This window comes from Cyanistes caeruleus, chromosome 9, assembly GCF_971803275.1.
Source record: "Cyanistes caeruleus chromosome 9, bCyaCae1.hap1.1, whole genome shotgun sequence".
NCBI classification, from domain to species: Eukaryota; Metazoa; Chordata; class Aves; order Passeriformes; family Paridae; genus Cyanistes; species Cyanistes caeruleus.
This window is the reverse complement of record NC_141709.1, coordinates 10,626,511-10,641,248: the sequence shown is the minus strand read 5'-3', so window position 1 is coordinate 10,641,248 and position 14,738 is coordinate 10,626,511. Positions and strand designations below refer to the sequence as shown.

General features: G+C 55.1%; 2 protein-coding genes across 2 annotated transcripts in view; both read right to left on the bottom strand.

The window, feature by feature from the left end:
- Positions 1–14,738, bottom strand: part of LOC111943527 (uncharacterized) — a 134,672-nt gene that overhangs the window by 34,707 nt on the left and 85,227 nt on the right. The gene's annotated exons all lie outside the window — the stretch shown is intronic.
- On the bottom strand, positions 8,473–14,198 carry LOC147651587 (maestro heat-like repeat-containing protein family member 7). The gene is made up of 15 exons (XM_086842837.1): positions 13,610–14,198; positions 13,188–13,252; positions 12,947–13,096; positions 12,625–12,773; positions 12,193–12,340; positions 11,759–11,946; positions 11,532–11,669; positions 11,148–11,262; positions 10,857–10,994; positions 10,478–10,654; positions 10,198–10,353; positions 9,938–10,039; positions 9,443–9,545; positions 9,122–9,178; positions 8,473–8,830 (listed from the first exon to the last, which is right to left on the bottom strand). The coding sequence occupies exons 1-15, from the start codon at positions 13,746–13,748 to the stop codon at positions 8,640–8,642; spliced, it is 2,016 nt and encodes a 671-aa protein (XP_086698963.1). The 5' UTR covers positions 13,749–14,198; the 3' UTR covers positions 8,473–8,639.

Genomic DNA, 14,738 nt, shown 5'->3' with positions numbered 1-14,738 from the left:
GATTTCTTTGCCATTATCCAATCTAAGTTTGTCCTCCTTCAGTTTAGAACCATTCCCCTTGTCCTGACACTGTCTGCCCATATGAAAAGCCTCTCTTCCTCTGTTTCATAGGCCACTTCAGGCATGGGAAGTGGCTCTGAGGACTTCCCAAAACCTTCTCTTCTCCAGGCTGAACCTCCCCAGCTCTCCAGGTCTGTCTCTACAGATCAGAGGTGCTCCAGCCCTCCCTCATCCCTACCTCCACCTGCAGCAGGATGGGATCTGAGCAGCAGGACCTCAGCCAAAGTCCCAGCCCAGGCACTCAGCTTTTGGTCCAAATTCAAAAACCCCTCTGTCTCTTGCTCCCCAGCAGCCAAAGGGAGATCACCCAGAGGGACCATCCCCTGCTCAGAGCCAGCTCCAGGGGTGACCAGCCCTCACCCCAAAGAGCAGCTCCCTCCTCCCCCATCCTCAGCCAGGGCATAGTTCCCATGAAAGTTTTCAGTGGCCCACAAAAACAGCCACAAACTCAGCAAAGTTTCATCTAAAAAATAACCCAGAGCTGGGCTTGGAGCCTTCCCTGGAAGCAGAGCTTTGGTTGAGACACAATTCCCTGTGGAATTCCCATGGGGAGTCTCTGATCAATTAGAGAACAAAAGCTGCTTTATCCAGCCCTGCTCTCCTGCTGAGGGGCCATACTGAATACCAGACAGTATCTCCTTAAACCAGAGAGATTCCCCATTCCAGCAGCAGATATCTGGGCAGCCTCTGTACAGCCCAACACCTTTCCCTAATATATAATGCTTCCATTTCTAGAGCCCTTCAGTAGCACTGTACTCAGAAGAGCTACAAAAATAATCACAGTCAATATTCTGGAGTCTTAACAGAGGCTTTAGTACCATTTATAAGTGGAATTTGTAGTAAACCACTCCTGCCTGGAGAGCAGGATCTCACTGAGAGCCCAAGAACTTCAGAAGTATTGAAAAGCTCCACCACAACCATTCACCTGCTGCATTTTAAATTTTGAATTTTCATTCATTCTCCCCTAATTACCAAGCCCAGCCCTTCCTATTAGCTCCAATTAAACCTCCATAGGCGTCTTCTAAGCCAGATTTAAGGGAAATTTGAACCACAAGAATTTGCCAGCAAATTTTATTTAAAGAAGCAGAGAAGTCTCTACCCTCAAGTAAATGTCTCCAGATTCAGCCAGCAGCAGGAGAGCTGAGGGCAAGGTCTGCTAGCACTTCTCTGTCCTCATTCCCAGGAGGATGGGATGGGATGCTCCTGCCTCAAGCATGGGGCTGACCAAAGGGATGGAAGAGGAAAAGAGGAGTTGGTATTTCACATTTTTGAGACTTTTTTTGTTTTGTTTTGCAGGCAGCCAAGCCAGCCTGGAGGCACCAAACAATATCAGCTAAAGGCATCCTGAGGGTTTTGCTGGGATGGGCAGGGTGGTCACTGATGTGCAGGTCACGTCCAGCAGCTCCCTGTGTCCAGTGCTGGGCAGGAGCAGGAGCTGGGCACTGAGGAGAGCCAGCTGTCCTGGAGCTCCATCTAGTGCAAGGCACCCTGGATTTATCCTGTCTCCACATTTGAGGAAGCTCCTGGAGCCACAGGATTTCCAGAGACTTTGCGCTTCACGATTCCCCCCATTTGCAGCTGTTGCTGCTGCTGGTGACACCATAAAAACACAGTTCAGGTGCATTTACAGCCAGGAAGGTACCAAAAGGACAGGGACTCTCTCTTCTTTTAAATCCTCTGGTTAGTTTTCAACTTGGAAGTACTTGGGGCTGCAAAAAGTGTTGTTCACAAGCTCTGCAACCTCTGAAAGAGCAGAGCAGCAGCAGGGCTCAGGTGGCTCAAACACAGCTCTGGTTTTCAGAAGGATTCAGACTTTTCACGTCTTGACTCCTCCATTGTCTTTGAAAGCCTCCACCACACCAGAAGGGCTCAGAGCTTCAGAAAAAGGTGGTTTCCCCTGAAAATCTTGCTGGGAGCTGCCAGCAAACAGGGAACCACACCATGAGCGTGAGAGGGTGAGCTCCTGGTTTTATTTTAAACACCAGTATCAAAAAGGGGGGAGAAAAAATAAAAATAAAGAGGCCTATTTGGAAAAACAGAAATGTTAATTTTCAAAGGAATTACAGAAAAAATGGGATAAGATCCTTCTCATTGCTTTTTTGCCAGATACACTGAGCTGGACACAGAGACTGAGGATTTCTCTCCCCAGTGAAAATCCTTTTCCTAAAGCCCCTCTGCCATCCATGGCCACCACAACAGCCCCAGATCCCAGTGTTCTCCCCTCCTCCTGCACAGCTGCTCCTCAGGGAAGCCAAGACTTTGTGCACCTCATTATATTTTTAACCACACCCGATATTCAGGCACTTTCAACTCCTGAGAGGGAGGGGAGATTTAAACAAAGAAAGATGTGTAAATACCTGAATAAAGACATGAATGATTAAGAGAAATAACTGTTAATAACTGTTAATTGTTTCCATGCCAATTGCCAAGATGCAGTAGAGGCTACAAGGGATTTCCAGCTATTAACAGGTGAGGAGGCAGTGGTGTTCAATGAAGGTCAAAGAGTGATTTATACAATGTGCTACAACACTTCTGCTCACTTTTTTATTAAATGTCTCTGCAGTGCTATTCCCTGGGAATTCCTGTTTTACACAATTTAAAACTGCTCAGCTTTCCATGAAATCACAGGATCATTAAGGTTGGAAAAGCCCTCTAAGATCATCAAGTCCAATTTTTAACCAAACACCAGCATTCCCACTAAACTGTATTGCCACGTGTCACGAATACTTGGCTTTTGAACACTTCCAGGGATGGTGACAACAACATCTGTGGCCAAAATGTGATGGTTTGGAGCCAACAGTGGGATATCCCCTCATGCACAACTCCTGCTGGAGAAATCTCAGGGAAACTCCATGCTGCCAGGCTTGGGAGTTTGAAAACTCTCAAAACCAAAAAAGAAATCAAAGCACAAATGTGTTTGTTCCTTGGAATAAAATACCTGTGGTTTCCCATGCTGGCTGCAGCCCCCCATCCCAGGGGATTCTCCGTTTTGTGTGGGCCCATCAGCTGCAGGTTTAATTTGGCCGTGAGTTCCATATGTCTCACAAAACCCTCTTTAAACAACTTCCAGAAATGCTTTTATTCCGAGGATGATCTGACTTGAATGCATCTGATTCATCCCCCCCCCCCTAAATGACCCTTTTACAGCACAGCCTGAGCAGCTGAAGGGAAGCAGAGTTGTTCTCTCCCTGCTATCACAATCAAGTTGTTTGGTATAAAATGTGGCTGAGGAGTGAATCCATAATGTTCCTGGCCATTTAAGGAAACTGCTATTACCAGGAGGAAAATGCAGGTAGTAACTCTGCGGGTTTTTCTCCACTGGAACTGTAATTAATGTGGATGCTGTGCACTAAGTACAGGGAGAAATACAGACTTCAGAGCAGCGAAAATGCATCTCATTAACACCGGAACTACTGTATCGTCCAAATGCATTATGTTCAGCAAGGAAAAGCTGGGTAATTGAATTCCCACCAAAGCACAGTTCATCTGCATCAAACAGCACCATGCTCATCGTGCAGCTCCTTCGGGCTGCTGCTGGAAATGAGGATTAATTAGGATACCTGCTCATTACTCACAGAGCAGGCACACACACTGTGGTCAGGCTTGGGGCTGTAGTGAGAGGCTCTGCTCAAACCCCAGCCAGGCAGAGCAAGGCAACTCCAAAACTTTGGATCTTCTTGCACTCAAGATGCACTAAGAGTCAACATTTTTTTTTGTCCGTGAAGAAAAAGCTGGCAAAAAACCCCAACAATTCACAGGAAGACACCTCTGCTGCATAAATATTTCAGTAATAACTAATAAGTGATTTATGGAATTGGTTTTGAATTATTCTAGGCTGGATTGGCTCGAGTGGCAGGGATGTGCATAAATCATTCCATGCACAGCACCCCCCAATCCCAACATGCGGCTAATGAACCCTCCGGAGCCAAACACACTCCTCCTTCAGGAAGAACCCACTGATCTGCAGCATTTTAATGGGTAAATTATTATTAATTTAAATAAATACATTAAAAACTCCCAAATACATCAGAGGAGAGAGTTTGGGAAGGGGAAGGAGGCATCTAGACAGAAACAGCAGAGAGGGTTTGGAGGTTTGGAGCTGGAAATCTGTGCTTTGAGCAGTCTTTCAGTCAGATCCAAGTGGGACTAATCCATCCCTTTGCTGCAGAACCTCCCATCCATGAGCCCCAGCACTGGGGTGTGTAAGGGCAGCAGGAGCTCGTTAAATGCATTTTAACTCATTATCATCATGTATTCTCCCTTTTCCTCCCCTGTCACATGTTCACCAGAGCCCCAGCACACGGCTCTCTGGTATCCCACCGACACAACTTCCAGGCTGAGAAACCCCTGCAAAGCCAAACCCCAGAGTTATTCTGGGCACAGGCATCTTGGGGTAAAGCAGCACACGGAGAGGAGGTCACCCCATCTCATCCTGGGGTCCTGGTATGATTTTCCTCCACATTCACCCCAGACCCTGATCCCCCCCAAAGCCCCCCACAGTGAGAAGGGGCCAGCCCCCTCAGCATCCCCTTTGGGTGTCATTTTGGGCTGTAGGGGAGGCAGTGGGAGCAATCCATCACCCTCAACCTTTGGAAAACCAGTGACTGCTGGGATATCATTTTAAGCTGCCACTTGGGTGAATTTTACTCCCTAGAGGTGCAAAGGATGCTGAGCTCTGGCTCATTCTGGCTCCCTAAGGTGGGACATGATCCCATCACTCCCAAGACCTCACTGTGCTCACCAGTGCCTCAGCTCCCATGCAGCCTGGCACACCCCATTACTTCAGTGCTTCAAATCCCATTATTCAGCTCTAACGAGGAAATAATTTTAATTAAGGAAATTAAAAATGTATTTGCTTTGGAATTTTAAGTAGGTGCTAATTTGAAGGGATGAAAAAGAGCTGTGCAGCCTGTTTGTGTGAGGAGCAGCAGGGGATGGGGATGGAGGAGGGGAAGGGCCCTCTGCAGCACCTGGGGTCCCTGGGGAGCAGGGGCAGGGCGCTAAGGCAGGAGCAGCAAAAGGCAGAGCCACCCCCCAGCTAAGGAGGGCTCCTGCTGATTCCATTCCTGCAGGAGGGTGGAGCCAGGTGGGAGTCAGGCTTTTCTCCCAACAAGTGACAAAAGGAGTAGGGCCTCCAGTTACAGCAGAGGAAGTTTAGGTTGGATGTTAGGGAAAATTTCTTCATGGAAAGGGCTGTCAAACACTGGAACAGCTGCCCAGGGCAGTGGTGGATCCTCCATCCCTGGAGGAATTTCAAACCCCTGTTGATGTGGCACTTGGGAACATGGTTTAGTTTAGCAGTGCTGGGAGAACAGCTGGCCGTCAATGATCATAGAGCACTTTTCCAACCTTAATGATTCCACAGATCTATGAAATACAGCAAAAAAGGTGTTGGAAAATCCTTCAGAGAAGCTCTGATGCCGTGAGGCCACAAGGAGGGACAAGAATATTGCCAAGCTGGCCCTGGTCCCTGTTACTGCTGAAGATCAATAGATCACGCGGACACAGGTTGAGGTGTGGTGAAGAAAGAGCAGAGTTTATTTTTCCTCCCAGGATTTATAGGCTTCTTACCATGGCCAGGGATTGGATGCTCAGGATAACACTTTCTCACTGCCTGGCCATGAGAAATGCCCATCAGAAGACGTGTAACAGAAAGAATGTACACATATCTATGTTTACAGTTACTGTCCTAGGAAAGTCATTAGAAAACTATGTTAGCAAGCTCAGAAGCTGAGTTTTCAGGGCGACAGGTCCCCATGGGCTGCAGTGTCCTCTCATGTCCCCTGGTCCCCAAGGGCTGAGGTTCACCTGGAGGTGCCAGGTCCTGCTTCCATTCCCTCCTTCACTTGTTGCTAGTCTCCAACACCAAAAGACTCCATCAGCAGTGTCCCAGGCTTTCCACAGGTGCCACCAACCCACTGGGAGCTCAGCTGAGTGCCAGTGCCACGGGGGGTGGGGGGGGTGGCTTTTGGCCAGAAGGAAGGAGATGCTTCTCACTTTGTGTCCTTGCAGCAGAGACAGCCCAGAGAAGGCTGCAATGCAAGGCTCAGCTTAATGCAGCAGGGTAAGAGTCCTACCAAAAACAGCAGCTAATTACTTAAGTAATACCCAGTATTATTAATGCTGCAGCTCTGCCATCACCCATGTATTTATAATAATAGTGTTCCCACTGTAATAACATTAATCATAATGGATTTACTAAGAAATTAAGGGGGAAGGGATATTATCTCCCTCGGGAACAGCACTTGACAGCAGCCCTATTTACTGTGTGGATTTGGATTGGTTTAATTCTCAATGTCTCGCTCATTAATCTGCTTTTCCAACAGCCCCTCACAAACACCCCTCTGGGAGCACAACCACAGGAGGAGGGAGGCAGGACAAGCACAGCCAGCTGAGGGGGGCTCAGGCAGAGCAGCCCCAGGGAATCCTGGCACAGGGTCAGCACAACCACCAGGGCTGTCTCATGGGGTGTGAGGGCACGGTCCTCTCCTGCCTTGGTGGGCAGTGTGCACGTCTGGGCATCACCCTCTTCTCCAGCCAATCTGCTATTCTCAGCTCCATGCTTAAAAACTCCTTAGCTTTACCTGGTGAGCAAGGAATAGTCAGCATCTCTTCCCAACATTTATAACAAGAGCTCAAAGGTTTTATTGAAACTTGTTTTCCCATATGCCTTTCTCCTCATCAGGCTTCTGGCTCGGGACACTTGGACCAAGAGCAGCTTGTCCAAGCCAGGGAATGCAGTGAGACACCCACAAAGCTCAGGCCCACCACCCTAACCAGAACCCATTGAGCTTTCACCAATGGGTTTTTACCAATCAGACAGCTTTTCACTGTCTGATGAAAATGAAAGATTAATGTATGTCCTGAAAGTCAGATGATCTGAGTAAAATTAAATCCTGATGAAAATCAAAGCTTGGTAAAAATTAAAGCCTGAAGTCCAAAGTGATCCAGTGATTTTTACCAGGAGTACGGCTTTCCTTGGTTAGTTTATAGCTGTGAGTAAAGACAGAGACATTTTATCACAGCTTCCATTAAACCCCTCTGATGCCTTGCCTGGGAGAGTGGAAGTGGCCTGGAAGCTGTGCACCTGTCAGCAGGAAAACAAGCTGGAGGAAAAATGCTCCCAAATCCCAGAAAGCCCTGGAGCCTCCTGGGCTGGTGTCCCCAACAGGGGCAGCTGGCTCTCCTCAGCCAAGGAAACACTGGGATTCCACTGGATTTATTGTACCTATCCATTGCATCACACAAAGGATCTGAGGACACCTGGCTAATTTTTTCACCCCAAGTTCTTGATACACAAATAAACACACTTCCCCCTTTTCTTTGTCCATTTAATATTTTTTTCTTTCTATTTTCTGCTTGAGGAGAGGGCTGGGCTGAGATTCATGAGTGTTCAGGAACACCCCCATGTCCAGCCCCCAGCCAGGGAGGCTGCAGTGAAGCCTCCTCAAGGTCTTCTCTCCTCCTGGCTGAGCAGCCCCAGCTCTCTCAGCCTTTCCTCAGAGCAGAGGGGCTCCAGCCTGCAGCATCTCTGGGGCCTCCACTGCCTTGCCTCCAACAGCTCCAGCTCCTTCTGTGCTCAGGACCCCAGAGCTGGGGCAGGGGTGAGCCTGGGAGGGGCTGCAGCTTCATGGGCACCAGCAGGGAATTTTGTGTTATCCCTGGAGAGGAACTAAATGCACTCTGGTGTTGAGGGATAAAATGAAAGGAATCAAGCCTGCCCTGGGCAGGGTTGCCACCAGCACCAGCATTTCCTTGTGCAGTCTGAAGGGATCTGTCAGGGGCAGATCCCAGGGCTCCCCTTGCTCCGGCCCCCAGCCCAAAGCAGCTGCAAGGGTGGCAGGGCTGGGCTGTGGGTCCATGCCCAGCTCAGTTCGGAGCTCCCTGTGCCACCACAAGCACAGGCTCCAAAGCAAACCCTGTCCATGGGGACACAGCAGCCGTGCAACGCTGGCACCCTGCAGCTGAAGCTGAGCCTGCAGCACCCTGGGGTACCCACACAGCCCAGACGGTCCCCAAGGCTTCCTGGAGCCTGAGCCCAGGATCAGAGGCCCCAGTGCTCCCTTCTGGGGAGCTCCAGAGGAACCAAATTGAGAGAGCCTCAGAGCCCTCAGCAATCCTGCCAGCAACCCACAGGCTGCAGGACACAGACGGCGCTTCCTGGCTGGGAGAAGCCTCGTGCCCATCTCCAGGCACCACAATCACAGCGATCCCCACAGCACCAGCCCCTGCCCAGCTCCTCTGTGGGCAGCATTAAGGCTTCAGCAGAAGCACCAAAGGCCGAGGGCCTTCTGGCCATTTTCCCTTCCCCACTGCACGCCTGGGCAGCTTGCTGAGCACAAGCACCCTTTTCCCCTCTCCCCCTATGCCCTGCGCACACTGGGCACCAGAGAAAGCACCTGAGACACTGGGTATGAGAACACATTCTATATTTCTATATATAATTCTGTATCTATTCTATATATTTCTATTTCTATATTTCTATATTAAAGAACAAAAAAGAAGAAGGAAAAAAAAAACATCTTAAAGAAAAATCCTGCCCGGCTCAGATGGCCCCGGCAGACAGAGAGCCTCTCAATTCAGCTCTCCTCAGAGCTCCAGCAGCACCGCCAGCCACGGGCCCACAGACAAGGGCGGTTCTTGCGTGCCCTGCGGAATCCATCTTGCCACTTCTGCAAGATGGAGCCTTGAGCTGCCCGGAGGACAAAGGCTGTTTCCAGAGCCAGCATTCTGATGGCAGGGCTGATGTCCTGTGCCTTGTCATCAAGGGCTGCAAGAGAGAGGAACAGAGCCATGGTCAGATCTGGATCTGCGGGGACCTGAGGAGAGCCCCGTGCAAGGGCCAACCCAGGTGGCTCTGGCCATGGCCAGGAGGGAGCAGGGACCAAAGGGATCAGCCCAAAGCCACTGGACACTATTGGCACTCGTGCCCCTGAAATCTCTGTGTGTGCCCTGGCCACACCAGGCCTGGTCCGCACAGGGAGCAGAGCCCTGGGCAGCCGGGGCAGGGATTGCAGCTCCCCTTGGCAGCCGGGGCTGGCAGCCCGCTGCCCTCACTCACCCTGACAGATGCTCTGGAGCTCTCGTTTGTTCCCCCGGAGGTGCTGCCCGGCCATCCCTGGGAACACAGAGCCTGTAAGGGTCCCAGCAGCACAGCTCCCTGCCAGCGGCGCTGCCAGCCCTGGGGCCACACGGCCTCCTGCCCCGGCAGGGCTCAGCCCCGGCCCTTGCCGCATCCTGACTCAGCCCAAGGGCCCCGGCTGCCAGAGGCTGGCAGCAGCAGCCCCGAGGGCAGCCGGGGCTCCAGGGCCGGGGCAGCAGCCGGGGCTGGGGCCGAGCTGCGGCGGGGCAGGGAGGGAGCCCAGCCCGGTTCGTGGCTCACCAATGAACCTGATGGCCGCCGCTCGCAGGGACTCCTGCGGGCTGTCCAGGTACAGCAGGGCCCGGTGCAGGTGCTCAGCCGCTCGGCTCCTGTCCTGTGCCAGCTGCAGAGAGCGGCGGGAGGGAAGGGTTGGTGCGGGCTCTGCCCCTCGGCCGGGCACTGCTGCCTGCGGCCAGCCCCGGCCTCCCGTGCCCGCCCAGCCCTGAGGCACCGGGCAGCAGCCGCTGGCGCCGGGCTCTGGAGGGGGCAGAGGGCCGGCTGCTGCCCGGGGAGCCGCGGTGCTGCCCTGCCCGACAGACCAGCGGTGCCGGGGCTCCATGGGCACACGGCTCGGGGCCACGGGGGGCTGGAGTAGAGCCCGCGGGGCCCAGGGAAGGGAGCAGCGTGTGGGGCACAGGCTGGCGGCCCTGGGTGCGGCACTGGGCAGGGCACAGCTGCCAGCCGCACACACTGAGCTTCTCCAGCCTGGGGCTGGGGCTTCCAGCCCGCCCTTACCAAGCCCTCGCCGAACCTCCAGGTCTGATCCACCCGCAGCATCTGCTGGAGATCCTTCCTCTTCAGGAATCGGGCGGAACAGAGCAGCGTTTCCCGGGAGGCCTGGAGAGCAGCAGAGACCCAGAGATGGCACCACAGCCCAGGGCACAGGACCCACGTCCCTGGGCCAAGACCAGGAGGGAGCTGCAGCCTGCGAGGCAGCAGAGCAGGAGGCAGCCGAGCGCCCTGCCAGGGAGCCACGGCAGCTGCCGAGTCCTCACATCAACCACGCGCTGGTTCTCGTCATGGCAGTGCAAGGAGAGTGGGAGCAGGCTCTGCTGCACGTGGGACTTCAGGGCCTTTTTCCCCTCCTTTGGTACTAAATCCATCATCTCTTGGAAGATGAACATGGAGCACAGCTGCACCTGGCTATCGTCCTGTACGAAAGGAAGAAATAAAGACCTCAGCATCAGCTGCTTCAGGCCCACCTGGGCACAGGCCTGCAAATGCCCAGGGCACAGTGCCAAGGCAGCAGCCATGGCTGGAGACACAGAGCCTTACATTGTCAAAGAGCGGCAGGAGCGCCTCAGCCAGCTGCAGGCCGAGGGGGATGGTTATCGGGCCACCACTGTACAGGAGCAAACGGCTGAGGAGAGCGATGCTCATCCCAAGCACATGGCTGTCATTTTCCCCCAGGAGCTCCACGAGCCTTTCATGCAGGCTCCACATTCTTTTGGCCTGTGTGGAACACAAGTGTGTGAAATGCCTCCCTGCTGCCACAGGGCCCAGAGGCCAAAGGCCTGTGCCAAAGGCCTGGGGCAGGAGGCAAGAGGCAGGAGGCAGGAGAGCTGGCAGCAGCTGCCTCAGTGCCCAAAGGCCAGCCAAGCGCAAGCCACTGCCTTCCCCAGCCCCACGCCGGCAGCCGCTGCCCCCTTCTCACCATGGAGGAATTCTTGCCGAGCACCACAAGGCCTCTGAGTGCCAAGCGACGCCTCTCCCTGCACTCGCTCTGCAGTTTGTTTGATGCGATCTCCAGGACGCTGTCACGGTATTCACTCGAGTCCATGCACTCCAACATCTGAAGGGCACAGGCCGGTGATGGGGCAGCAGCGCACAGGGCTGGGCCCAGGCAGCAGCACAGGGCGTGGGCACCGTCCCGGGCGGCTGCGGCACCGAGAGGGCAGAGAGCTGGGAGACAGCTCAGCGAGACAGCGCTGCCCTTCAGGCTCACCTCCACAAGGAACGCCATGGCGGCCAAATCCCCGTGTGCCGTGTCTTTGCTGAGCAGCCCGAGCAGGTAGAATGCAATCGCAGAACACAAGGGTAGGGACACGTGACGCATTGCTCTGATGGGAGGAAAAAGGAACCAAGACCCTGAGCCAGTGGGAAAAACCTCTCCATGGACTGACTCCCAGGAGGAGCTTGGCCCTTCTCCACCACCCTGCAAGGGGACCCAGGCCCTTTGGGAAGCAGCTGCTCTTGGGCACCCTCCTCTCCCTGGCTTGTGCAGTGTCCTTGGCCATCCCTTGGTGACAAGGCCCTCTGGCCCCTGACCACGGGGACTGTGTGGGGCACCCCAGGCTCGGGGCACAAATGCTGTTTGGGGGCAGCTCACCTGGCCAGCACACCCACAGCACAGTGGTGCGTGCCAGCACACAGCAGCGTGTCCCAGCCACACTCGTCTTCCACTGCTGCCACCACATCCTCATAGTGCAGTCGGCAGAGCAGGGCCTTCAGGGTCTGCACTGCAAACCTGTGTGCACAGCAAAGCCCAGGTGATGCTGGGAGCACGGGCTTCTGCCCTGGGGACATGGCAGGGACAGGAGGACTGGCATGGAGCACCTGTTGGGGCTGATGGCAAGGCCGTGTTGCTGCTGGCATCTCTTCCAGAAGGTATCGACCTTCTCTGGCATATCCAATGTGCTGAACAGCACTTGCAAGAGCAGATGCACCAAGAGACGGGGGAAATACACTGTCACTGCATGTGGGACACAGGGCAGCTGGAGCATCTTCCATATCACCACAGTTGCCTGTGAAGGACAGAGCAGCCCGAGTCAGCGCTCAGTGCCCAGGTGTCCATGTGGCAGGGCCCGAGCGTGGCAGGGAGAGGCCAGTGGAGATGTAGGGACAGCAGCCGGCCTGGTGGTCCTGGAGCTGCTCCTAGGCCAGGTTGGAGCCCAGTGCCTGAGGCAGGGAGATGCCATGGGAGGAGGGAGGATGGAGACCTGAGGGAGAGGTGACCTTGGGGTGAGCAAAGGTCAGCTGCAGAAACTCACAGCCAGGGCAAGGACAGCCGTGTGGTCCCCGTCGGAGGTGCACATGCTGAGCTCTGGCCAGGTGCCCAGCACATCCAGAAGTATCAGCATGGCTGGCTCTGCAGCCCTGCACGAGCACATGATGCTCTTCCACATGGTGGCAGCAGCTCTGTGGGGACAGAGTTCTGTGTCAGGGGGGTTTGGGACACATCCCCGTGGCCTGGGCAGCAGCAGGGAGCTGAGCTGGCTGCCAGCCCTGCCTCTGCCCACTGCCCCTCTGTGGCAGCCCAGCCCTGTGGGGACTGGCCCCTGAGGGCAGCAGGCTCGGGGGCTGCTGTGCCAGGGCTGACAAAGGGAGGAGCCACAGGGCCCTGGAATCCTCTGTTTGTCAGACACCTGAGCCGGGCTGTGCAGGAGGATGCCCTGAGCCCTCTGGGCACGTGGGCCCTGTACCTGTCACACCATGGGGCCACACGCAGGAGAGCCATCACCACGTCAGCAGGCTGTGCCTCTGTCATATCCAGAAGGGGCCTGTACAGATTGTACTCAGGAAACTCATTAGCCTTGAGCCACTGGTAGATGAACCTCACCATGGGGAGCACCTGGAGAAGGCACAGGGAAACTTGGAAAGCTGCCAGCAGGAGTAATGTGCCCAGCTTCCCAGAGAAGTGCTTCCCTTCCCACCGCACTGCCACGGCCTCAAAGGCTCGCAGTGAGCAGCTGGCGTGGCCAAGCAATTCCTGGGAGGATCGAAGCCAGGCCACAGACTGCTTACTTGCTTTGGACTGGAAGGACCCTCCTCCACAAGCATGTCCAGCAGGGCAGCACTGGCCTTGGTTTTGAAGATGGGAGAGTATGCTCTGACCACAGTGCCCATGGCACTGGTCTCTTCCTCCCGAATTCTCTTCATGAATTTGCAAATCATCTGCAGCAGAAGGGCAAGAAATGAGGGACATTGCATGGAGTGCTCCAAGCGTGGTGCTGGGCTGAGCAGGAGAGGGGATGGCTGCAGGTACCTGCGCTGTTGTGCGGAAGAGGCCACGGCTGCGTTCCTGCTCTCGAGTGCGCTCCATGGCTGCTCCTGGCAAAGAGCGAGCGCAGCTTGAGCTGAGGGGCTGCAGGAAAGGCCGGAGAACACAGCCCAGCCCTGCACTCCCCAGGCAGGGACAGCCCCGGGAGGCCCCAGGGCACAGAGTACAGCTCCAGGGTGTCTGCCCCAGCCCCACTTCTGTCCTGTCCATGGGCGTGTCCCCGGGGGATGGGATGGGATGGGATGGGATGGGATGGGATGGGATGGGATGGGATGGGATGGGATGGGATGGGATGGGATGGGATGGGATGGGATGGGATGGGATGGGATGGGATGGGACGGGATGGGATGGGACGGGATGGGATGGGACGAGGCCAAGCTGGCTGCAGGCCCAGGTCTGCCGCTCACCCTCCTGAGGTGGCTGAAATTGCTCCAGCTCTCCAGGCTGCTGTGCTGGGGCAGTCCCAGGGCCTTCTTTCTCCTCCTTCACCCAGGTCAGCTTGGGGACACTTGGAGGTCTCTGCTCAACATCACTGCCTGGATTCATGGCTACTCGCAGCAGAGGTGGCTCAGAAAAGGTCTGAGTTGGCAAGTCCTGCAGCTGTGCCTGGAAGGCACCTGCAGGAGTGAAGTCTTGGCAAGGCTGCAGGACAGCCAGTCCTGCACTTGGGTCTCAGGGGCTCGTGCCACAAGGACAGGAGACTCGTCGTCAAGGACCGCGGTGAGGAAATGCCACGGTCTGGGCTCGAGCACACCTGAGAAGTGTGGTGCTTCACCTCACCAGAAGTGAAGCCTCGGGAAGGCTGCAGGTCACCGAGTGCTGTGGTCTGGCCTCGAGGTGACCTGCAGGAGTAACGCCTCAGAAAGGCTCTGGGTCAGCAAGGAGTGAGTGCGCCGTGCGGAGGCTCCTCACAGCACCACTCTGTCCCGTCCTGCCCTGTCACGTGCACCAGGCACTGTGGTGTGGCTGTGTCACCGCCAACACTAATGTCACCCCATGTCACAAAGGGCCCTTGGACACCCTGTCCCGTTCCATTCCACGGTTACCATGATGCACCGTGTCACCAAGGGCCGTTGCACACGCTGCCCCCTGCCCTGGGGCTCCACCCAGCCCGGCCAAAGTGGCCCAGCTTGGAAGCAATGCCTTGGCCCAAGTGTCTCAGACAGCCCAACAGGATCTTTAGGAACAGCTCAAACCTGTGGCTGCAGCAGGAAGGGTGGCAGGAGGTTTCCTGCCTGCTTTGCATTGCTGCAGGGGCTGCTCCTGTCAGAGCCCCCTCTCTGCTGGTGACAGCTTTGCTCTTGGGGACACCGCTCTGCAGCAGCCCAGGAACACGAGCGGTGCCCAGTGCCGGGAGCGCCACCAGTGGTTCCCCCCTGTGCACGGGGACCCCAGCCCCAGGGTGGCTGTGCCAGCACCCCCAGGGACCTCCAGCCTCAGGAACCCAGGGCAAGGGGAAACCACAGCTGTGCAAATGCTGCCTGTGCCCAAAGCAAATGCAAAGACAGACAGCCTGTGACAAACAAGGACAATTTA